Raw genomic sequence first — 26816 nt, forward strand, 5'->3', positions numbered from 1 at the left:
AAGATACTTACATACAATGTTATACAGCTATATAATGTACACATTCATTCATATACTCTGACTGCTGGTCCCTGAAATAGAAAAGAAAAAGAAAAATAAAATTTATTTATTTAGATACAAGAACAAAAAAAAAATGAAGAAAAACAACACCAACATCTACAAAACCAAATAATGTGACCAACAAAACCAAAAAAGAAGATTTAAAATGAGAAAAACATAAAAAGACAACAAGAACAACTGGAACAACAACAACATTCCAATATAGAATCTCGAAATAAGGACCCATGGTCAAGAAGGGAAAGAAAGATTCGCAACAACAAAGGACTGACTGCAAAGACTCGAAACATTGCGATTGCAGACACTCAAATACATATACAGCTCACACACACTCTTATATGAGTAGGGAAGCAAAGGCAAAGAACCTCTTTAGAGAGAATTTGTACTCTCTGCGCAGGTTGTGGCATTTTGAGTAGGCCAAATGAAATTCACCTCTGTGAAAGTGGTAAAATCTGAGTATGGAGTGAATAATGAGAGAATAAAACTGAGCACAACCGCTGATTTGCAGACGAGCATTTTCTTGGAAAAGGAGGCATTTTGTTGCCATGAAAATCTCTGGTCGTTTATTTTCATTGGGGCCCAGTCGGTCAGGTGCAATGTTGTGTGCGAGTGTGTGTGTGCCTGTGTATGTTTGTGTGTGTTTTCTTCCTTTTGGAGATTCTTTGAGTAATGAGTGAAAAATTGTATGTGACATTTTAAGATGTGGTGAATTATGGTTAAGATGTTTTGTGGTGAAGATGTGTATGTATTTTGTGGGTTCGAAATTTGCGGTTTATTGGTAAGCAACAGCAGGAAAAAAACACAGAGAAAAAAAAAAACACAAAAAGGGAGATGATTTTGTTAAGTTACGGGAAGAAATATGATTTTACCGACGGTAAAATGAAGAGATGAAAAGCGACGGTAAAACGGGTTAAGAAGTTTATTTTTCATTATATATTTTTGTGACATTGTGATGAGAAACATAAGACTTCTATTCGTATGACGAAGGATACTGGGTTGCAGGCTGCGTTAATAAAAAATGTGTGGAATGACCTGTGTGTGGTTGGAAAGAGGTTTCTAATGGAATTTGGTTCAAAAACGTATTATTGGATAGTAATATGGTTGTGGAAATCGGAAAGTATATCGGGTCATGAAATTATATTTAAATAAAATTCACATAAACATATGGGGTTGGGTCTGTTACCATCAATCATAAATGACATTCGTGGGCCATATTATTTTGATCCCATTTTTTATTAATCGTGGACATTATAGAAATCTTATTTTAGGAAATTACTGCACTCTAAATTTACATACATTTTGTTTCAAAAGTTCAATTCGAAAAAATTTCTAATTATTCCCAAATGCTTTTTATTTGAAATTTTTGCCTTATTAAGGCGAAGGTTATTTCTTGATGGATATTTGATAATTTTCGCATTTCTTTACTTTATGGAATTTGGAGAACTTCTAATTGAACATTTTTCTTAAATGTCCAGTTGGAAAACTAAACCCCTGAATTTTGCTAACCTAAACTTGTAGTGGGGCTTTTATGTATCTGACCATCTTAAACAAAAGGTCAGCAAGTAAGCGCTTGTCTGTTTCATTTGTTATTCATATAAGCCAAAAATATAAAAAAATGCGATTTGGCGAAAAATAAAGTCTTAATAATTTTTGAAGTACCCCTTAGTACCCCTACGGAGGTGTTTGTTAACCCAACGTGTGTATCGTATATTACCTTGTAGCTTTGCAAATTTAAGAATCGATTCTTTGGAGTTTCCAATTTAATCAAAAGCTGATATGTCCTTTATAATTATTTATATAATTATTTAAGGAGGTCTCCGAATTCTTTCATATTACATAGCCTTACAGTCTGATAAATTTATTTAAGGCCAAATGTGGTACTTCTATACAAATGGTAACAATTTAATTACAAATTGACTTTTTCCAGAACCATTAGAACGACCAACAAGTGGACTAATTAAACGTAGATTTTGGGGAATATTTTTTTCAAGGCAATTTTAAAGTGAATTCAATTAAACTTGTATTTTTAAAAATATTTTCAGGGACCTTTAAACGTGAATTTTAATGAATATTTTTAAGGCCCTTTAAATGTGGATCCAACTTAACGTGGATTTCATAGAATATTTCTAAGGTCCTATAAACCAGGATTTTTTAAGAATATTTTTCAAGGGCCTTAAAAGTTAATTTTAAAGAGTATTTTCTTAAGGATCTTTAACCGTGGATTTAAAAAAATATATATAGTTCAAGGACCTATAAAAGTGGATTTAATTATTTTTTCGTAGATTTCAAAGAATTTTTTAAGGACCTTTAAACGTGGATTTTTAAGCATATTTTTCTAAAGGAACTTTAAATGTGCATTTTAAAATATATTCTTTAAGGACTTCCAGACATCGATTTCTTGGGATATTTTAAATATCTCCAGACGTCGATTTCAAAACTTGAATTTTAAAGAACATTTTTAGGGACGAGGATTTTTAAGTATATTTTATTCAAAGGCCTTTCAATGTGGATTTTATTTTTTGGGCCCTATAAACGTGGATTTAAGTCTTTCTTCAGGGATAATTAAACGTATATTTAAGCCTTTTTCAGGGATATTTAAACGTGGATTTTAAAAAATATTTTTCAAGAACTTTTAAACGTGTATTTTAAAGAATATTTTTCAAGAACTTTTAAACGTGTATTTTTAAGAATATTTTTAAGGGCCTGGATTCTAAGAAATATTTTCTTAAGGACCTTTTTATAGAATATTTTTTAAGGTCATGGATTTTTAAGCATATCTTTTTCAAGGACCTTTAAACGTGGATTTTATAGAATATTTGTGAAGGACTTTTTATCGTATTTTAAGGGCCTTTTTTAGAAAAAAAAAACATTTTAAAGACCTATAAACGTGGATTTTTAGCATTATTTTAAGGACGTGGATTTTTGAGCATATTTTTTAAGGACCTTTAAAAGTGGATTCTACAGAATTTTTTAAGGACCTTTGACCTCCACGATATATTTTTGAAATACATATATTAGTAAATTTCTTAGAATATTTGTAAGAACCTCTAAACGTGCATTTCTAAGAATATTTTTCCAAGGACCCATATGGATTATAAAAATATTTTTAAGGAAATTTTACCTTGAATTTTTTGGATATTTTTCAAGGACTTTTAAAAATAGATTCTAAAGAATACTTTAAGGAACTTCACCATGAATTTTAAAATATATTTTAAACGTCATGGATTTTAGTAATATTTTTTTAAGACCGTGAATTTTAAAGAATATTGGAAATATCTTTTTGGGTCCACTGGGCAAATTAAACCTCAATGCGAAAAATTTCCACCTCCTGTTCACACTTTAGAAATTTTCGGATAAAGATTCCTCCGAATCTGTACATTTTATGGGTTTTCGCAAAATATTGCAAATAAAAACACGAGGAATATTTTGGTTGAACATTTTAATCCTGAAGCGCGTCAAAAAAGAGGTCCTTTTGTGTGTTTTTACTATGGCGAAAAACTTACTTTACACGGAATTGTAGCAAGTCAAAATATTCTACAAAATTACTTGTCATAAGATCCTACCAAGAATTCATATACGTTAGGAAGACATTTCAGGGCTAAAGCCGTAATTTGTATATATTCGTGCAAGTTCGCGTGTAGGAACTGCAATAAATGGTATTAAATTTGGTACAATTTGTTTTTGGTTGAATGATTGGAGCTAGAATCTTGGAATGAGGGGTCACTTGCGGATAATAGCAACAACGTACCAGGGTTTCTCGTGATATTCGGACTTTTAATTCTTGATCGAAAATCCTGGTATTGTTGTCTGAAAATTTCTAAAAATGTGGAATAGGTATTCGTTGCTCTTCCTATTTAGGTTGTTTTGCGTTGTAAACTTTTTAAACGCCCTATTCTCTTTTGTGCTCTATTTTCGTAATCTGCTGAATTTTTCTCGTAAATATTGTTTTTGTTGCAACGTTGAGTGGTACTAAGCTTGCAGTTTATATTTTCAAAATAAGCTAGTTGCAAGAAAAAAAACTCAAAAATTCATGACAATAGGTTTTTTTGTTGTTTGGAAAATCCAGGACAATTTTGGATTAATCTTGGCTTTAAAAATATTTTTATAAGAATACAAAACAAGTAAAAAAAGCTGTAAATTCGGCCGCGAACTTGAATACTCTCCATAATTTGTAACTAATTTAGCAATTTTCAAAAAAATAAAATCCGTTAAAAATTCTATTAAACTTTAAAAAATACCGAATGTAGACGTTATATTAGGGTCTATACGACGACATGGACCTACTTGCCTAAGTTGTTATAGGCCATTACAATATTCAAATGCAAAACATGAAAAAATCGGTTATTAATGTCGCTAAATCATCAAAATACCGAAAATCGGAAGGTGCTGTTATACAGGGGCTATACGAAGACGTGGATATTCACAGACAATTTTCTGTCTTAGGCTGTGGTATTCATTTCGAACTTCAAGTACCGTTATATGGGGGCCTGGACCTTCATAGACAATTTTCTGTCATAAATTGTGGTACCTATTAGGAACTTTAAATGCGAAATTTATTTTTAATGCTGATCAAGAATATATATACTTTATGGGGTCTAATTATATATTTCGAGGTGTTACAAACGGAATGACCATACTATGGTAGAGAGTATTAAAATAGAGCTTGGAAAGTAGCCTCAATTCTGTAGCTTCAGAGGATGTGCAATTTAATATGGACAAATTTTAGCAAGCCCGAAAACGCTTTTCAAGCTCTGCCTTTTTGAAGAAAATCAGTTTCAGGATATATATTTTTTAAATAGATCTAGCTATGTATATCCATGGCAAATTTGAAACAATTCCGGTGAATGATGTCGCTAAAATCATCAAAATACCGAATATCGGGAGGTGCCATTATATGGGGGCTGTACGAAGACGTGGAGCTACATTTTCAATTCCAAAAGTCCTGCAGCCATAATATACATTTGAGTAAAATTTTATCAATCTACTTAATTTCGTTCGGAAGCTAGAGTGATTTCCACAATAAGGACGGACATCGCTAAATCGACATAGAATTTTATGCCGATCAAGAATATATATACTTTTTATATTTCATGGTGTTACAAACGGAATGACAAACTTGATATACCCTCCATATTATGGTAGAGGGTATAAAACGGAGAATCTCTGTTCGTCCTAGAAAAAATTAATCTCTGAAAAGAGATTTGCAAAAGATTAAGAATTATATCCCTGTTTTTGAAAACACATTTATAGAAATCCAAATTTTGCAAATGGATATTAAATTTACGGTTGTAGCTTTGTTGTCCTTTCAAAGAATAGTTGTATCAACATTCAAGGTTATAGGTCTGCTGGTATTTGAAAAAAAAAAAAAATATTTTTATAAAAATTACAGTTATACCTCTGTTGGTTTTTGAAAATCCAATTGCTCAATTGCATTTTATGTTCGAAATATATTCTTAATGTGAATATCCGATTCTCTTTTGAAATGAAGGTTGACAAATTAACTCTAAAAGGCGTGCATGTGGACGTATACATAATATGATTCACCACGATCAGCAAAGTCATACGCCCCAGATCACCCCCATCTTTAATTTCCAACTTTGAAAATTTATTAATTATATATTCTTAGAGTAATTTTTGTTCATATTTATATTCCACACACTGTTCTGCTCCTTTAATATATATAATACGACATTAAAGTACATTCGAATATGCATTTACCCATGCAAATTATTTATGCTGCAGACACATAGCGACAAGCATGCACACACACACACACTCTCTCTCTTTGGGCATATTCAAACACACACACACACACATAAATACCAAGATGACAAACACTTGTAGTAGCCCAATTCGTAGAGCAGCTACCCAAAAGCAACAGCAACAGCAGCTGTAGCAATGGCAGCTAAACATTTTCAGGACAGGAAAAGCAAAAGCAAGAAAGCTTTTTGCGGCGCACCAATGGGACCACGTTATGTCCCTCCAGCTATCATACCACACTCATACATCCACAAAACTTAACCACGCCAGCCAGCCGCATACATCTGCGATTGACTCAAAATGAGACTCATATGCGTGTGTGTGTACATAGACGAGTGTGCATGTGGAGAGAACCCGTTCATAAGTTAGAACCGACCCATATACACATACAGACATTGGTAGACACATACACACACACACACACTGACTTATATTAACCTACAATGATTATTGTACAATTGTATGCGGCCAAGAAAACTGTGCATGGCAGTCTTCGCCACCGCATGAGTGTAAGTGAGTGAATGTGTGCAAATGTTTATGAGTGGTGAATGTGGGTGTTTGGCTATGTGTGTGTGTGTGAGTAATTTTGGCGGCGGTGGTAACGGTGGCGGTGACTGTGGCAGCGATAACTTATGTTTAGCATACAAATGTCTTGCTCTTGAATGTCAACGTGAGTGGTGTCTCGTTCATGGCCGAGATCTTGGTCCTGCCTGCCAGTCTGTCTGCTTGTGTGTGCGCGCATTAGTGTCTGTGTGTGTGTGTGCAAGGCAAGAAAACCCGACCCCAAAACTGACACCATCGTGGCTAACCCTTTATAGCACTAAGGTTTCCTTACAGAACCACATATTTAGGTTTTAGTGGGAGTGCAAGTAAAGCCACTACCATTTTCCAAACTATGGTCTCTTTGCACACACACACACACACACACATCGACAGACATGCACCTACGAAATACACTCTCGCTCTTTCTCTCTCTCCCAGGAACTTTTGCCCACTGCCCCTGTATTAGTGGAAGACCAATAATAACAACAATTCAACAAAATAAAGTTCAAGAGTGTCGTTGCTCTGTCTGTGTATATATATTGGGGTACATAGGGACTCCGGGTCCGGGATATATGTATGTGTAGTTATTATTTTGTGTTGGTATTAGTGGTAGTTATGTTAGTGTATTTGAAATGTTTGCCCCTAGCTCCCCATGTTGAAAGTCAAAAACAGAGAAACCAACACCAACAATGGCAACCTCATCGACCCACATTGGCCAACATGGAAAACCCAAAAATGGAAAATAGGAAACTGCTGGGAAAAATTCACAAACACACGCAACACACACATTGAAATAGTCATGCAATTATTTCAAGTGTCATGACGAAGCTAAGAAAAATTGTTCCACAAATGGCGACGTTGACTTAATTTTTGGTTTTGGTTTTAACTAACTTAAGATTCGAACAGCTGTTAAATATATTTTTCTGCAGAATATCTGAAGAAATTTAAATTCAACTTAAATGCATTTGATTGACTTGGTGGGTGGAATTTTCGGTTTTGGAATTAAATATAAGCGACACTAAATAATAAAATCGATGTGGGGCAGCTGGTTAATTAAGAAAAAGACTAGGGTCGGATTTTTAGCATTTCTCGTCTACAATCGGAATTATAATCGTACTTCAGGATTATGTATTGCTTAAATAATTAAAAAAATATATATTGTAATCTCTCTATATCTTTGTATGTTTCCCTATGATATTTTAGTATTTTGAATGGCAATTTAGTTCGAAATGAGAACATTCTGATATTTTTAACGAAAGATCCATGATAAAGAATTTTTAAACCCCATAGCACCATGCGTTGGGGGTATTATAAGTTTGATTGGGCTAACAGCCCGAAATATTAGTTCTGCACGTATGATGTAATATATGGACCTTCCCATCTCGCATAGCTAAGTCGATCTGTCCATGTTAACTTGTAACTTGTTAACTTGTAGTTACAGGTCGCACATATGGCCCGATCCTCATGATTCTGACCATTCTGCCCATTTTGGAATAGCCTCTTGGCAAAAAAAGGATAAAATTTAAGAAAATGGCGTGAAAATATGCCAAGCTACACAGGGTGAGATGAAAAAAACTGCAACCAACTTCAAACTGCTGTAATTTCTAAGCCGCTCGCCCGACAGCTGTTAAAACCATTCCAGTGACAGCTCATTATATTTTTTACAAGCGTACAAAAGCATTTTGGTGAGAATTTTCCAGAAAAAAAATTATTCGTGATGTAATTCAAGAGTGATAGTGTGAATTCTTAATATTTGGCTGGAAAAACACTAGTGGCTATCGTTACAGCACTTCAGCATTTAAATGTGAATAAGTCTTTGTGTCGATACAGTGATACTGGTAGGGTAGCCCGACGTCATCAGCAGAAATGGTTCGAAAAGTAAAGAAGCGTCTTGATCGAAACCCTCGTCGCAGTGGCTGAAAATGGCTCGTGAGCTGAACATATCGCAATATTCCATTCGGCAAATATTTAAAAAACGGGCTCGGGTTAAACCCATTGAAATTCCAAAAAGTGCAAGAACTTACACCGCAACAGAAAGGAAATAGACTAAAAAAAGCTGAAAAGTTGCTTCGCTTGGCCGAAAGTGGTGAACTGCCGAATTTGGTTTCTCCGCTCCGATGAGAAAACATTCGTTGTCCAGCAATTTGTGAACAAACAAAATGATCGTGTTTAGTTGCCAAAGCGGTCAGCTGAAAATGTGCACCTTCGGTTGGCCACCAGAACTTAAGTGCCGGCCATGGTGATGGTGTGGGCCGCCATAACAGCCGATGATCGCTCTCCGCTTGTATTAATCGAACGTGGCATCAGAATAAATGCCGAATATTATCGCTAAAATATTCTGGAGGGTGTATTACAGCCTTGGGCACGCAAACATTTTGGCCACAGACCTTGGACATTCCAACAGGACTCAGCACCATCGCACTTATCACGCGCCACCCAAGAATGGTTACAAAATGAGGTTCCTTGCTTCATTTCCAGCGCACAATGGCCACCAAAATCTCCGGATATCAATCCGTTGGACTATTGTATCTGGAGTATTTTGGAAAGCAAGGTTGGCACTAAAAAATACCAAAGTGTCGATCACCTCAAGCAAGCGCTATGCCGGGAGTGGGCCAAAATACCGCATAGCAACATTCGGGCAGTGTGTGATGGTTTCATTGGCCGTTTGAAGGCCATAATTAGTGCCAAAGGGGACCAATTCGAACAAATATAACCTTATTCTAACATTTGATGCTATTTCCGACATTTTTTGCTTAAATTCAAAAAAATTTAAAAAAATGTAAAAATTATGGCGTCAGATTTTGTTGCAGTTTTTTTTATTTCAACCTGTGTACAGGTACTTGTTTAAATTTACTTTTAGAGAATTGTTACCGAAAGCCCCAAAATATTTTGTACAAAGGCGGTTGATTGGTTTAGTAACTTCGAACCTATGCCTTATGATGCCTTAGAGCATGGTAGACTAAACGGAGTGTTCATATACCCTCCACCAAGTAAATATTGACAATATTGACAATTGGATAGACTCCTCAAAATACCCATTTTTTGGGATAAACTTTTAATGGTAGCTAATTTAAAGCTCTTTTGCTCTTGGATGGACATTGTGACCTGGACCAAAAAGGGGATAACGTCAAAATGTCAACCAACACCAAAGACTTTTCGTATGGCAGATTATCATGGCGATGAGTGATTGACTAATTCATCAACGCCGAGCCGAAATGGCTAAGGCTGGAAACATGAAATTTAACATATCCGTCAATATTGGCGGAAATTCGAATTGCAAGTGTACTGATTTAGAATATGGATCACTGGTGGATTGTGGCAAATAGGTACCGAAGTGTTTTTAGGAAATTCGGACTGCAACAAAGTAAAACGCCACAATTTTTACATTTTTTCTAAATTTTATTGAATGAAATGAATTGGCATTAAATTTTAGAATAAATTTAGATTTGTTCGAGTTGGTCACCTTTTGCTCAAAATTATGGCCTTCAAACGGCCAATGAAACCGCCACACGCTGCCCGAATGTTGCTCTGCGGTATTTTGGCCCATTCCCGGCAAAGCGCTTGGTTGAGGTGATCGACACTTTGGTAATTTTTGGTGCCAACCTTGCTTTCCAAAATACTCCAGACACAATAGTCCAACGGATTGGTATCCGCAGATTTTGGTGGCCATTGTGCGCTGGACATGAAGCGAGGAACCTCAATTTGTAACCGTACTTAAGTGGAGCATGCTGAGTGCGATGGTTCTGAGTCCAGTTGGAATGTTCAAGGTTTGCGGACAAAATGTCTTCTATGGAAGAGAAGATCTATGGAAAGATCAACTGTCATTCTATGAGAAGATCCACAGACCTTCAAGGAGAAGATCCTCGCATCTTTTAGGAGAAGACCACAAATCTTCTGGGAAAATATCTGAAGGTCTGAATCAATGTTTGCGTGCCCAAGGCTTTAATATACCCTCCAGAATATTTCGCGATAATATTCGGCATTTATTCTGATGCCACGGTCGATTAATACGAGTGGAGAGCAACCATCGGCAGTTATGGCGGCCCACACCATCATCATGGCCGGCTCTTGAGTTCTGGTGGCCAACCGAAGGTGTACATTTTCAGCTGACCTCTTTGGCAAGTAAACACAATCAGTTTGTTAGTTTACAAACTGCTGGACAACAAATGTTTTCTCATCGAAGACACCCAAATTCGGCAGTTCACCACTTTTGGCCAAGCGAAGCAACTCTTTAGTTCTTTCGAGTCTTTTTTCTTTCTGTTGCGGTGTAAGGTCTTGCGCTTTTTGCAATTTCAATGGCTTTACCCCGAGTTCCGCCGATTTGCCGAATGGAATATTGCCATATGTTCAGCTCACAAGCCATTTTTCGGCTACTGCGAAGCGGGTTTCGATCAAGTCGCTTCTTTTCTTTTCGAACCATTTCTGCTGATGTTGCTATTTTCTTCCGTCCACTTTCCTTGACTTCGGGCTACGCTACCAGTATCACGATAACGAGCGATGGTACGAGACATAAAAGATTTATTCACATTTAAATGCTGGAGTGCTCCAACGATAGGCACTTGTGTTTTTCCAGTCAAATATAAAGAAATCACACCATCACGCTTGAATTTCATGACGAATAACTTGTTTTCTGGAAAATTCTCACCAAAATGCTTTTGTACGCTTGTAAAAAATATAATGAGCTGTCACTGGAATAATTTTAAGAGGTGTCGGACGAGTGGCTTAGAAATGACAGCAGTCTGAAATTGGTTGCAGTTTTTTCATCTCACCCTGTATAAGACTCAACTTTCTTGAATAAAAATATTTTTTTGGAAAATATTTCGATATTCTTAAAATCCTTATTTATATCGCCAAATGCATCAAATTTAGGAACAATTTTTTTTTTTGAAAATTGGAATAGGGATATTTTTATTTTAGAGAACCATTTTTGGGATACAATTTGGGAATTTCAATATTCATGTTGTTTGAAAGTAAGGGATTTTGCCTTGATTTTCCCTATGAAAAAATAGGGCCTAATGACATTCACTTTAAATATTTTTACGAGCCTTCCAAAACTGTAGTTCAGCTTCTTTCCTTTCCCTCCAATCAAAATTGCACATTTCGTCGTTGGCCATACATAACTCCAAGAGTCTCTAGAAAACTAAAGTTCTTCACACACACATCATAAGACGACGTGAGAGTAGAAAAGGAAGAGAGTAAAGAAAATTGGACAATAATAACAACAAAATGTTGGTTAAACCAAAAACTAGTGATTGCCTGGCTGAGTGTGGCGGTCGCATGCAACCAAATAATGGCGTCTTTTGGTGTAAACCGAAAATGGTTGGTTGGTTGGTCGGGCGGTTGCTCGTTTGGTCGGATGGCTGGCTGACTTCAATATATTAAAAACTGGGACTTGCATACATGTAAAACTATTTACAAATACATTGCTAGTTACACAAAAACTAAACTAATACATTTAAAAAAAGGCTGATTTGCACAGAGTCTGAACGGAGGTGTCTTTTCTTTGCGCCTGCAGAAGTGTGAGTGAGCCTGAGACCATACATATATGTATGTGTATGTATATAAAAACCTACACATGTGTAGGTGTCTCACTGTGAGTTTGATAGTTGCGACTGAAAAAATACATGAATGAGTGAGAGTGCCTTTGTATGCGGGTGTTGCCTCTGCACATATTTTTTAAACCATTTTTTCGGCTGAATTTTTTTTTTGAGACGGTTGCATTTGGGTTAGAACTCGGTAGGTTCACCGGCCAAAGTGAAGAGCCTACTAAACCAAGGAGGGTTAATGTTCTAGTGTGTTTATTCCTTTTTCCTTTTCAAACTAGGGTGTGTTCTATATCATTTTTTTTGGCCTTTTTTTGGGGGAAAAGCAAAACCTCTAATGATTTTGGCAATCCAAGACAAAGACAGCCTTTTTTGCTTTTGTCTAGGGGCTACACCCCTGTCTGGAAGTTGTATATAAATATATATTTAGTTTCTTATATACCAGCCTATGTGGCTTGGTTTTAAATTGTTGCTGTTGAATAGTTTGTTGCTCATATGCGGTTATTTGCCGGCGGTAAGAAACTAACCCGAAATGAGCGGCCAATATTTGGCCTCACTGTGGCAAGGTTTTGTGATGTTAGACTCCCAGTTTTTTGTGGAATTTGTGGGATAGCCGGGTTGGGTTGTGTTTTCATGTTATGATTTGAAATATTGATTTTTTTAGAAGTTTGTATTTATTTCGTCTTCTTTGTCTTTTAAGGTTTTGCTCATCATTTGGTGGGAATGCATTCACATCTACATGCACCCGATTGGCGAACATTGGGTGGTGGCCATGCAGCGGCATTGGGCAGACCACCATTCCCTCATGGCAGTCCATTCTTTCATCATCAGCCGGCAGCGTTTCCCGGACATGTTGGTGCCTTGGATCGTCAGGCCTTAAACAGAGTTGGAGGTAAGAAGAATTTTTCTGACAAAATTCGGAAATAAAAAACTAAAATTTTGAATTTAGAAAAGATCTCAGGAAAATGTTACTGTAATAGGAAGGTATATCCTGATGTTAGGGGTCTTTAATATATAATCGAATTTTACAGAATAATCGAATTTTACAGAAGAGCACGAAACGATTTGTATTTAGTTAAGGGCCTCAAAAATGTATATCTAGTCCATGCTAAACATACTCAGACTCAGATCTTAGACCAGAGCTTCTGGCATTCTAAGACCAGATGTTCTTGTCTTCTTTGGCCAGAGCTTCTGGTCTTCTAAGACCAGATTTAGATCTTCTGGACTTCTAAGATCAGAACTTCCGGTCTTCAATACCAGATCCTTTGATATTTTAATACCAGATCTTCTAGGTTTCTAAGACCATTTCTTCTGGTCTTTTAAGAACAGAACTTTTGATTTTAAGACTAGAAGTTCTGGTCTTCTAAGAGCAGTTCTTCTGGTCTTCTCAACCAGATTTTCTGGTCTTCTCAGACCATACCTTTTGGTATTCTCAGGCCAGACGTTCTTTGTTTTTCGTCTTCTAAGACCATATTTTCCAGTCATCAAAGACCAGACCTTTTGGTCCTTTGAGTCCAGGCCTTCTGGTTTTCTAAAACCGGACTTTCAGGTCATCTCAGAACAGATCTAAGACCGCATATTTTGGGTTTCTAAGACGAGATCTTCCGGTCTTCTAATACCAGAGCTTCAGGTCTCCTAAGATCACACCCTCTGGTCTTCTACGACATGATCTTCAGGTCTTCTAAGACAAGATCTTCAGGTCTTCTAAGACCAGACCTTTTGGTCATCTAAAACCAGGCCATCTGTTCATCTAAGACCAGACTTTTTTGTCTACTAAGACCAGGTCTACTGGTCTTCCGAGACCAGATCATCTGGGCTTCTAAGACCACATCTTCGGTCTTCTAAGACAAGATCTTCAGGTCTTCTAAAATCAGATATTCTCGTCTTCTAAGACCATATTTCCTTGTTTTCTAAGACCAGATTTTCTGGTCTTCTAAAACCAAATCTTCTGGTCTAAGACAAGATCTTTCGGTCTTCTGAAATTTGGTCTTCTGATATTTAGACCAGATTTTCTGGTCTTCTAAGATTAGATCTTCTTGCCTTCTGAGACCAGATCTTCTGGTCTTCTAAAACCTGGCCTTCTAAGATTAGATCTTCTGGTGTACTAAGAACAGACCTTCTGGTCTTCTGAGAACAGGCCTTGGCCTTTTAATACCAAATCTTTTGCACTTCCAGGCTAGATTTTCTGGTATTCTAAATCAGGATTTTCAGACCGTCTGATCTTCGAAGCCCAGACCTTCTTGTCTTCTAAGACCGGATTTTCTGGTCTTTTAAGACCAGATTTTCTCGTCATCTAAGGCCAGATCTATTGAACTTCTAAGAGCAGATCTTCTGGTCTTCTAAGACAAGATCTTTCGGTGTTCTAATCCAACTTTCAGCTCTTCTCTCTCAGCTCTCTTCTAAATTCAGATTTCCAGACCGTCTGGTCTTCGAAGCCCAGATATTTTTAGCCCAGATAATATGGTCTTCAGAGTTAAGACCTTCGGGTCGTCAAAGGCCAGAGCTGCTAGTCGTCTGAAAGCCTGCCCTATTGTTTTCTTAGACAAGACTTTCTGGTCATCTTCGACCAGACTTTCCCGTCTTTTAAGACCTTCTTGTCTTCTAAGACCGGATTTTCTGGTCTTTTAAGACCAGATTTTCTCGTCATCTAAGGCCAGATCTATTGAACTTCTAAGAGCAGATCTTCTGGTCTTCTAAGACAAGATCTTTCGGTGTTCTAATCCAACTTTCAGCTCTTCTCTCTCAGCTCTCTTCTAAATTCAGATTTCCAGACCGTCTGGTCTTCGAAGCCCAGATATTTTTAGCCCAGATAATATGGTCTTCAGAGTTAAGACCTTCGGGTCGTCAAAGGCCAGAGCTGCTAGTCGTCTGAAAGCCTGCCCTATTGTTTTCTTAGACAAGACTTTCTGGTCATCTTCGACCAGACTTTCCCGTCTTTTAAGATAGGATCTTTTTACTTTATAAGGCCAAATCTTCTGGTCTTCTTAGAACAGACATTTCGGTCGTCTAAGACCGCACCTCTATGAAAAGACCTACAAATATTCTAGGTATCCTACAAAAAGACCCTTTTGTATTCTTTGAGATGACTCTTGGAGAATTTCTTTCATCTTTCTATGAGAAGTCATTTTACCTTCTATGAGAATACATTCTCGTTTTTTATGAGAAGAACTTCCAGTCTTTTAAGAGGTGACCTTTTGGTCTCTTTTTCAAAAAGTACTTCTCACCCTCTTTTAAAAGCGCTTTTGGTCAGAGCTTTCATTGGTCTCTGAGAAGGTCTCATCATTGTCTTCGATATAGGACCTTAAACACTTGTTCCATTCACAAACGGCCCCAATAGGCCCCCAAAAAAAATTCTATTATCCCACAAAAAACGCTTTTAGAAGACTAAGTCGTCTCAAAAAAAAAAAAAAAAAAAAAAAAAAATACAGACAAATTATATTTTTTCTTTAAATTTTCAGATCCCCACCATCTATCCCAGCTCTCCCAGCTCTCAGCAATTGGTGCGGCCCACAGTACAACCAGTCCTGAAGGTTCTCCGACCACAACCTCAGCTGGGCTGGCACATCATTCGCTTACCACCTCCCCGCCTTTGACGACCACGACGAGTGACAACGATAACAACATTGATGCCGGTTTTGAAAGTGATAGCATATCGGTGACAGGATCGCCACGGAAATCATCATCCATTCATGAGGATGATGAGCAGCGTAGCACCTCACCACCCATGACTCAAGGTAGCGGTAATGGTGGGGCTTTCACCTCTTTGATACAACGTAATCCAGCCTTAAGAAAAACAGAATTGTTTTCGGGATTCGCCTCGAATTTCACTCCTCCGCATGCCTTCAATCCAGCATTGGCGGCCCAGTTGTTTTTGCAAAATCCTCTGCTACCCCAGCCGAGTCAGTGGTTGTATACTCAACTCTATGGAAATTATAATGAATTCCCATGGTTTCGAAATAATGCCCCCGCTCAGTCAATTCTAAATGGTGGCGTAGAAGCATCCGCAGCAGCAGCGGCAACAACATCGGCGACACCAATATCTAACTTGCCTGGAAATAGCGAAACTGCCCATGGTGTTAATTTAATAAAACGCTGTGTTACCCTGGTCTCACATAGTGGCTCCGAAGTGCCCGACCAGACTAAACTTGTGAGCAATAGCACACCTCCCCCGGTTACATCCAGCCAGAGATCGCCTTCTCCCGTGGAGACCATAGATTTGGATGATGTTAGCAATACCTCACGCTCGGCGAGTAGTTCATATGGTCCCATACGCTGCCGTACACCAAAGGCTTCCGATGTTTGGCGACCTTACTAGCAACTGCGCAAAGCCATTGGCCAGGCTTTGGGTTTGAGTTTGGGTGAGGACATCATGGAGAATGAAATCAAAAATGCAACAGAAAATGAGCTGAATATAGTGTAAATTGGAGGAGAAAGAAAACGATAAAACCTTGTTGTGAACAGAAACTGAATGAATTCCATATCTTAATTTTTAAAAATTAAAAAAAAATTAATTAGAAAATTTATAACAAAAAAACAATTCTAATAAAATCCCTGAAACTCTAAAAATTGTATAGTCTCTCATTTTGTAATCTGCGTCAACCATACATATGCCAAAGGAAATATACGAAAATTAAATAGAATTAATATTAAATATAAAAACAACATATCGAATTTAAACCGAAAAAAATAAATTTCTAAAAATAATTAATAAAAAAATTATTTAGATTTTTTGTCATAACTTTTCTGAACATTTTCATTTTCAAAGAAATAAAATCAAAAGACAAAAAAAACTGATCTCAAACACATAATGCATATTAATGAATTATATACGAATCTAGTCATTAGAAATTATTTTTTATGTATTAATAAATAATAAAAAAATAAATCTGAAAATTATCATAAAATTTTTAATATATTCTAAGATATATTTAAGAAAAAAAAAGTATGGAATTTTGTGCATTAACATTAATGTATGTATTGAATATTAAAAATAAACATAGAAAAAAAATAAAAATATATTTGTATATATTTGAAATTAAATTATAAGCCATATGTAATTAGAATTGTAGCTATACATATTTCAATGTTAACGTATAAATTCTGTTAACAAAACCGAATACAGTTATAAAGTTTAAATAAAAAAAATATTTAAAAATTTAATTTTACTTGGACTTTATATATTTTATATTTTTTAAATACAAATCGGATAATCGGTTATTTATTGTACTGAGGATGCTTACCACTTTCAATGGTGCCAATTTCCAGAATTCAAATAATGATTGGACCATGAATTCAAATTTGATTTTCAAATAAAATGTATAATGATACCCGTTGGACTTTTTCGACAGTAGTTCATTCTTAGCCTATCTATATCAATATACTTTTAATACCCTTCACCATTTGGAAGGAAACTGAAAATGTTCAACATTTTCCAAAAATACCGTAATACCTTTATATGGAGGCTATACGAAGACGTGGACCTGCACAGACAATCTCCTGTCATAGACTTTAGCATCCATTTCGATCTTCAAATACCAAATTTAAAACATTTCCAAAATGGAAAGGTACCGTTATATGGGGGCTATACGAAGACGTTTAACTACATGCCCCATTTTTAATACCAAAGTCCTTCAAAAGTCCTGCAGTTATAATATACATTTGAGTAAAATTTTATCAACCTACTTAATTTCTTTCGGAAGCTAGAGTGATTTCCACAGACGGACGGACATCGCTAAATCGACATAGAATTTTATGCCGATCAGGAATATATATACTTTATGGGGTCTAAAATGTATATTTCGAGGAGTTACAAACGGAATAACAAACTTGATATACCCTCCATACTATGGTGGTATGGTATAAAAACGGCGAAGCTCTGTAAGTCCTCGAAAAAAATTATCTCTGAAAAGAGATTTGCCAAAGAATAAGAATTATAGCCTTGTTGTTCTTTGAAACACACATTTATAGAAATCCAAATTTTGCAAATGGATATTAAATTCACGGTTGTAGCTTTGTTGTCCTTTGAAAGAATAGTTGTATAAACATTCAAGGTTAAAGGTCTGCTGGTCTTTGAAAAAATATTTCTAAAAAAATTACAGTTATAGCTCTGCTGGTCTTTGAAAATCCTTTTCTCAATTACATTTTATGTACGAAATATATTCTTAATAAATATCCGATTCTCGTTTGAAGTGAAGGTTGACGAATTAACATTAAGAGGCGTGCAAGTGGACGTATACATGATATGATCAACCACGACCATCAAAGTCATACGTCCTAGATCACTTCCCATCTTTAACTGTTGTACCCATTAAGATCTTCAAATGCGAAATTTGAAAAAAAAAAAATCCTGTGAATAATGTCGCTAAAATCATCAAAATAACCAATATGGGGAGGTACCATTATATGGGGGCTATACGAAAACGTGGACCGACATGGCGCATTTACGAACTTGTCCTACACGTATGTGCAACTTTTGCCTTCTATTCCAGTTCGTTCGAAAGATAAAGTAATTACAACTGACAGAAAGAAATCGAAAGATCGTCTTACATATATATTACATGAGTATTTCGAGGAATTACAAACGGAATGACAAAGCTAATATATCCTCTATAGAATGGTGGAGGGTATATACATTTTAGACCCCACAAATCACTCTAGATTCCGAGCGAAATAAAGTAAGGTCTGCATGACTTTTGGTATTGAATTATAGGCCCACCTTCTGGTATAGTCCCATATAACTGTACCGACATTTTTAAGGTTTCTTAGTTAATCCGAATTTGTTTTAAATTGGTAGCATGTGTTCCCATTATGTTAGAAACATCCTTGTAATGACCTGTCAATATAGGTCTAAGTTTTGATATAGTACCCAATATAACTGTACCTTTCTTTATTTAATGACTTTAGCTACATTATTCAGCGGATTTGTTTCAAGTTTCGTATCTAAAGTTCCTAACGGTCACGACTATCTAAAACAGAAAATTGCATACGCAGTTCCAAGTCATCCCCCACATAACGTTATTTTGGATGGTTTTAGAGACATTATTCATTCGGAATGGTTTCAATTTTCATATTTGAAGATCCTAATAGCCTAGCACAAAATTTGCATACACAGGTCCATGGGCCCAATATAACGGAACATTATATATTCGATATTTTTAGGATTTTAGCATTATTTTTCACCAACTTTTTTTTGAAAATTAGCAAATTCCTTCCAAATGGTAGAGGCCACTCAATTTTCGGCACGACAGAACTTACTCCTTTTTTAAAAAAAATCTTAAATAAATTTCACATCAGTTTAATGTTTAAGATAAATATTTAGAAATACAAAGAATCACTGACTTGATTCGCAAGTTATGAGAGACATAAGTATTGAAAATTGTGACCCTTTGTGGGACGAACTCCATCATCTTCACAACAGATCTTGTGTTGAAAGGAAATTTGGGTTGTGTGAAATTTAGAAATAATCCGATTCCTATTTCGCATTTCATGAGTGTTTTATTTTTTAAGACTAAAAGAAGTCGACCGAAGTGGAAAGGAGTGGACCGATATTGCCTACATCCGAACTGGATCTAAGTTTGACATTAATATTACGTTGTACCACGAAACCGGATACTCCTTCGAGAGTTATCGTGCGCACCAGCTAGAATGACAGACTGACGGACGGTTCCAGATCGCCTCCAAATATCCTAAAACGGATTTGGTCCGTAGAAACCTACGGTCTAAAACCATTATTTCGACTGACTGATTAACGCCCAGACGAAACGGCTGAAGATAGAATCTTGATATTTTACACGAGGTAGTCTTTTGGAAATTCGAAATTTAAGGTTACGGCAAAATGGTACTATTTGGTATTATGTGAAAGAATAGAGCTAAAAAATATTGGTGTTTGATTCAAGGTTGCAAAATAAGGTTGAAAATAAATAAATGGTGGTTAAAGAAATGTGTACAACATGTGCAAATTGTACTAAATGGTACTAAAGTTGAAACAGTTTGGTTTAGTAGGAACTGGAGTTTTGAAATTTTGAATGGGTTTTTATTGGTAGTAGGTTTGTCATAAAGATATGGTCTTGGAAATGTGTACTAAAACAAGTAAAATAATATCAGTCGGTTTTGCAGACAGATGTATACGACCAGTCTTGGGTATGATTATTCAAACTGTAGACTCTTTATGGGGGAGGTTCCGAAGCAGTTGGGCAATGTTGACCAATTTTGGTTATTCGAAATGTTTTCCCTTCTGGAAAGCTACCAAAAGGAATGATCCGATCTCTACCATCTTTATAAAAGATCTTGTGTTGATGGAAATGTTAAGGTGTGCCAAATTGGAATGGAAACGGATGTTAATTTCGTGTTTTATGAGCTTCATGTACATATTAATAATTGTGACCCTGACTCTGAGGGTATAAAAATATAATAAAATTTTCAAAATTTTCTTTGACCTAATCCTATTAAAATGGTGCTTTGTAGGACAATTTTGCATATCTTCATTTCAAGTACTACATTGACACTAAAATTTGTCAAAATTAGTCATTTTACGACTAAAATTTGCTGAATAGTTGCTACGATCCCTTTAAAATTTTTCGGTTTTTTCTTCCAATCTTTAAATCTTCCAGTGACATATTTTTTGTGTGGAGTTGAAACGCAATAAAGACTGTTTCTATTTCATGCTTAGTATCAGCTTAAATGATGGCACTTGTGCGACACGAGTCTCAGATAAGGCACCAAATGTCCTTGACAACAAAAATGTATTTGCGATGTTAGACAAATAAGGTGATGGCCAATGCGAGTTCACACAATAAAGTAAAAAATAACTCAAGCTTAACTAAGAGGTTTTTTTTTTTTAATATTGGTATATTAAAGAGCGTGGGGTATAAAAAATAATATTTTCTAAACTTTAGTCAAAGGGAAAAACTTTAATTGGCCCAAATTCCGTTAGTAACACCTCGAAATATACATTTTAGATCCCATAAAGAATATATATTCTTGATCAGCATACAATTCTATGTCGATTTAACAATGTCCGTCCGTCTGTGGAAATCATCCTAGCTTCCGAACGAGATGAAGTGGGTTGATACAATTTTACTCAAATGTATAGTATGTCTGCACGACATTTTCTATTGAAAATGTAGGTTTACGTTTTGGTATAGCCCCCATATAATGCTACCTCCGTATTTTCGGTATTTTGATGATTTTAGTGACATTAATCACCGGAATTATTTAAAATTTGTATTTTAAGTTCGTAATGGATACTACAGGCTATGACAGAAAATTGTCCGTGCATGTTCACGTCTTCGAATAGCCCCAATATAACGGTACCTCCCTATATTCGGTACTTTGATGATTTTAGCTACACGATTCACCGATTTTTATTATTATTATTTTTTTTAAGTTTCGCATTTGAATATTGTAATGGCTTATGACAAAAGTTGCCTATGCAGGTCCACGTCGTCATATCGAACCTAATATAACGGCTACATTTTTTAAGATTTTAACAGAATTTTTAACGGATGTTATTTATTTTTATTATTAGTTATTTATTTATTTTTTGAAAATTGACAAATTCATTCCAAATGGTTTAGGGTATTCAAAGTTCGGCCTGGCCGAACATAGAGCTTTTTTACTTATTACTACTTCAAATTCACAATTCGCTAGTTTCAGACAATTTGCTACTCAAAACCTCATACAAGGTTTTATATATTGTTAGTTTTTCCTTCTCGAAAAAGGAAAAGGAAAATGAATTTTTATTTTTTATACCTAAAAGTTTTCATTTTTTTTCATTTTTAAGTTTACCGAGAAGAATATTAGTCAAAACCATTGCACAATGGACCCACATCAAATTTCTCTGTCCAAAACTATTTCAGCGCCATATGTAGACCCTAGAAACAAAAAGGGACTTTAATATCAAATTTAAAATCTATCTATCATCCAATATCAAATTTAGTAACATTTACTACGCTTAGCCAAAACAATCTGCGTCTCTGTCCTAGACACCAACAGTGATCCAAATTTAGTCACACTTAGTAATTTTCGAACAATTATAGTACGCAACCTCACCACCAGATACCAAGAAAGACCTCAGTATCAAATTTCCGGATTCCAGCTTAATACACTCACTCAGTACTAAATTTAGTAACATTTAGTACTTTTCATATAATTTTAGTACTAATTTGCAGAACTATTCCATAGCTCAATCCTAGATACCAAAAATTATCGAAATATAAAATTTCACGGTTTCAGATATATCCCTTCACCCAATACCAAATTTAGTTCTATTTAATACTTTTTGTACAATTATCGAACACATTTCCAAATCAGCTCCAAATCCCAAATTCCTGATACCAACAGATACCTCAATATCAAATTTCAGAATTTCAGCTCTTTTCAATCTCCAAATATCAAGTTTAATAATATTTAGTACTTTTCGTACAATTCTAGTACGTATTTCCAAAACCAACTCTTTTGGTCCCATCACTCAGTACCAAATTTAGTGCCATTTAGTACCATCTCTACGTATATAGGACACATTTCCACATCACCGCCAAATCTCAACTTAGATACCAACTGTTATCTAAATATCAAATTTCAGAATGTTATCTCTATCCCTTCAACCAACATCAAATTTAGTACCATGGTACACATTTCCGAAATCACTTCCATATTTCGATTCCAGATGTCAACAGAGACCTAGATATCAAATTTGAGGATTTCATTCCCATCCTTTCACCCAATATCAAATTTAGTAGCTTTTAGTACTATTCGCGCAAATATAGGACGCATTTCTAAATAACCGCTAAATCTTAACACACATGACATCAGTCATCTAAATTTCAAATTTCAGAATTTTACGTCTATCCCTATCCTTCACCCAATACCAAATATAGTACTTTTCGTGCTATCGTAGTACACATTTCCAAAACCACCCCCATATTAACAGGCTAAACGTGAACAGCGACTCTAATTCCAAATTTGAGATTACAAGCATTATCTGTTCACCCAATACCAAATAGTGCCAAATATAGTACATTTTAGTACTTATCGTGAACTTGCAGTACTAATTTCGAGAAACTACCTCTTTATCACAAACCTACCACCAACAGGGAACCCAAAACAAAATTTCACAATTCCATCTTCATCCATTCACCCTAAACCAAACTGTTCCAAATTTAGTTCACTTTGGTGCAGTTCGCACACTTAGTACTATTTTCCGAAGTCACCTACATATATCAAATCTAATTACCCAACTTGATTCTCATACCGAATTTACAGTGTTTTATCTCTTCACATAATAGCAAATGGTACCATTTTAGAAGTTAAGTACCATTTTTGAACTTTTCGCAACCTTAAATATCAAATTTTCAAAAATCCATTGGTACACCTATCCTGCGCTCCATCTGTGACCCTCACTCCAAATTTCAGAATTCTAGCTCATTCCATTTGTCCAAAAAAATATTATATTTTTAGTACATTTTAGTACTTTTCGTACCTTTTTAGTATGAATTTCCAAAAGCCCAACTAAATCCCAGCTAAAATTCATATCGAAAAAATCTTGGCTTAACTTCTTCCACACCTCTCCCATGATTTCTATTTAACGCCATTTTTTGTGGCAAGACCTTTGAAGACGTCTATGAAAAGTATGACACCAGTGGCAACCTGAGGTTGATTGACTTATTATCATCGACAGACCATAGACATAAGCCAAGAATGTACCCCACATAGCACCACAACCAACGCCATAATCACACCGGCCAACAATCCAAACGAAATAAGATTCCATTCTGGATTTTTTTTCTAAAAGCAAAAACAACAACAACATTGTTTGCCATAATAATGAAAGGTAGTTGATAGAAGTTGCCGGCAGCTGTTTATAAACCAGCCATGTAAGAGCCAATTAAATAATCACCATTCCAGTCAATTCAGTACACACACACACACCTAGACTTAGTAGACGACCCCAACGAAGTAACCGCATCATCCCCATCATCAGAGGTAGAGAAAAACTGAAGGTGTCTTTGACGCCATAATGAATATTTTTCTATGCTGATGCTTGGGTTAGCCAGTCATTCATTGTACCGAAAATCTTTAATATCCTGTTCGGGGATACTTTTGATGTCCTAGACGGATAGGTAAATTGCTGAGGTTGGGCACTGTGGGTCAGTGTGACAAAAAAAAAACTATGAAAAGAGAAAAATAATTGGGGAGCTATAAGAGCCGAATAATCCATTGCAAGGCACTGGTTAGCTAAATAACTTTCCTAACCCCAATTTAGCAAAACCTCTATTTTTTAATTTTTTCAAGAGGTAGGTATTTTTGTCCTGATTCCGGGAAGATAGCTTTGCTTGAAGGACGAACCCGAATGCTTGAGTATTTGACTAGAAAGTCCTACTAAGCCGTTATGGACAATGGGACCATTTTCGATTTTTGGGGATTTAAAAAAAATCGGGTTCAGATTTTGAATAATTTTGATACAAATGCCTGAATATTTGACTGGAAAGTCCTACTAAGACGTTATGGACAATGGGACCATTTTCGACTTTTGGGGATTTTTTAAAAAAAATCGGATCCAAATTTTCAATAATTTTGATACAACTCCCGGAACAACTCTACTTTTGTAAAAACCCTCAATTTTTTTATTTTTTTTCAAGAGGTTGTATTTTTATCCTGATTTCGGCAAAGCAATTTTTCTTTGGGTTCGATTTTAACAAAATACGAGTCCAAAAAAAAAAAAAAATGATACAACTCCCGGGACAATCTAGATTAGTAAAAACTCCACGATTTTTTAAAAAATTTTCAGAGGTAGGTACCCTGCCTGATTGCGGGAAAGTATTTTTTTTTTTTGGGGGATACACGGATACCCGGATATTTGACCCAAAAGTCCGAGTTCAAGCAACGGCTTAGACCCGACCCTACTAAGCCGATATATGCATTGCCCATGTAGATATCATTCGAAAGCTAATGGAAGAAGTGGTGACATGATTAGTAAAAACTCTCGGTTTTTTTCTGAAAAATTTCAAGAGGTAGGTATTTTTACCCTATTCCTGGAAAGTATTTTATATGAGATATGTGAAGCATTTTTTTTTTCAAATTATTGTTAATCAAAATTTTAACCTTTTGTGGGCAAGAAGAGGTGGGTTGACAGATTCCTCATTCACATAAAAAGTCTGGTTGAGAGAAATATTTAGATAAACCAAGTTTAATAAGAATCGCTGACTTGTTTTGCAAGTTATTAGAGATGCAAATACTGAAAATTGTGACCCTATGTGGGTGAGGTACCAAAAGGCGTAGACCGGTATCTATCATTTTCAGTCGAGATCTTGTGTTAGTAAAAATATTGGAATGTGTGAAATTTTGAAGAGTATCGGATACTTTTTCGGATTTTATAAGCGGGAGAGGTTCCACGGGGAGTATCTCGATATATCTTCTTTTCAAATCATATATTGTGTTGGCAAAAATATTGGAATATGGGAAATTCGAAGAGAATCTGATGCATATTTCGCATGTTATGAGGTACATAATAATTTTAAAATTTTGACCGGTTGTGGGATAGGTACAAGAAGGAGTGAACCGATATATTCCGTTTTCACATCAGATCTGGTGTTGTTATAATTATTACGATGTGTAGAGTTTTGAAAGAACTACATGGTTATTCAAAATTTTGACCCGTTGCGGGGGAGGTACCAGAATGGGTGGTCCCATATCTGTTATATTCAAACCATGTTTTGTATTGGTGGAAATACTGGAATGTGTGAAACTTGAAGAGAATCGAATGATTATTTCGGGTTTTATGAGAGATATAAGTATTCATAACTTGTGGGGGAGATACCAGAAGGAGTAGTCCGATTCATTTAATTTTCATACTAGATCTTGTGTAGATATAAATTTTGGGGTCTGCCGTGTTTGAAAGATATCGAGTACACATTTCCCGTTTTACGAGCTTCCTGGTTGTTCAAAATTCTGACACCTTAGTGGGGAAGGTACCAGAAGGAGTGGTCTGATATATTTCATCTTTACAGCCGATGTTGTGGTAGTAAAAATATTGGGATATGCCGATACTGAAAAGAATCGGATGCTGATTTCGCATGTTATGAGAGACAAAACTATTCAAAATTTTGACCCCTTTGTGGCGTAAAAAACAGAACGATCAATCTTTACACCAGATCTTTTGTCGGCAGAAATATTGGGATGTGTAAAATTTCGCATTTTATGAGAGATTTAATTATTCAAAATTTATGTCACGTTGTGGGTGAGGTACCCGATGGAGTGGTCCCAGATTATCTTTTTTTCCACCTATCCAATACTGATACAAATATTGGGATGTTGCACAAAATTGAATAATCCTTTCTGTTATTTTCTGTGGACCTTTTGTGTGAGAGGTATCACAAGAAGTGGACCCATATTGCGCATCTCCGAACTTGATCTATGTTTACGAATTGTATTTTGAGGTACCAAATTTGGAACAAATCGGATACTCCCTTTTAGAGTTATCGTGCTCAACAGCCAGATAAGCAAACAGACGCGACGGGATACCTTTCGAACACCTCCCTAGATCAACTCCAAATGTTCTCAAACGGATTTGGTCCAATGAAACCTGTAGTCTAAGCCCGTTACTTCGATGAGGCACGTTTTGGCTGTATCAAATGGTATATACCCTCTGTAGCCATATGACTGAGGGTACAAAAATTACGGGTTGTTCTGAAACAGAAAAAAACCAGTAAAGAAAGGCTTAAAGTCGGGCGGGGCCGACTTTATGATACCCTACACCACTTTGCTAATTAAGTGGAGCTCCACATAACAATTAAAAGTTTTTATGGGAGAATTCAATCATACACGCTATGATTATAATTATAATTTAAAGTTCTTTTAAATTCGGAATTGTATTGCCCTTTTGGTGCACAATTAATTTGAAATCGGATAAACATA

At 35.8% G+C, this 26816-nt stretch overlaps 1 protein-coding gene across 1 annotated transcript in view; it reads left to right on the forward strand.

Annotated features, from left to right (window-relative positions):
• Positions 1–16529, forward strand: part of LOC101900009 (segmentation protein Runt) — a 114384-nt gene extending 97855 nt beyond the window's left edge. The window contains exons 4-5 of the mRNA XM_005176988.3: positions 12604–12795; positions 15362–16529. Of these exons, the coding sequence (XP_005177045.1) occupies positions 12604–12795; positions 15362–16218 (1049 nt within the window). The 3' untranslated portion in view covers positions 16219–16529. The remainder of the gene's footprint in view (positions 1–12603; positions 12796–15361) is intronic.
• The last annotated feature ends 10287 nt before the right edge of the window (positions 16530–26816 follow it).

This window comes from Musca domestica, unplaced genomic scaffold, assembly GCF_030504385.1.
Source record: "Musca domestica strain aabys unplaced genomic scaffold, Musca_domestica.polishedcontigs.V.1.1 2, whole genome shotgun sequence".
Classification (NCBI taxonomy): Eukaryota; Metazoa; Arthropoda; class Insecta; order Diptera; family Muscidae; genus Musca; species Musca domestica.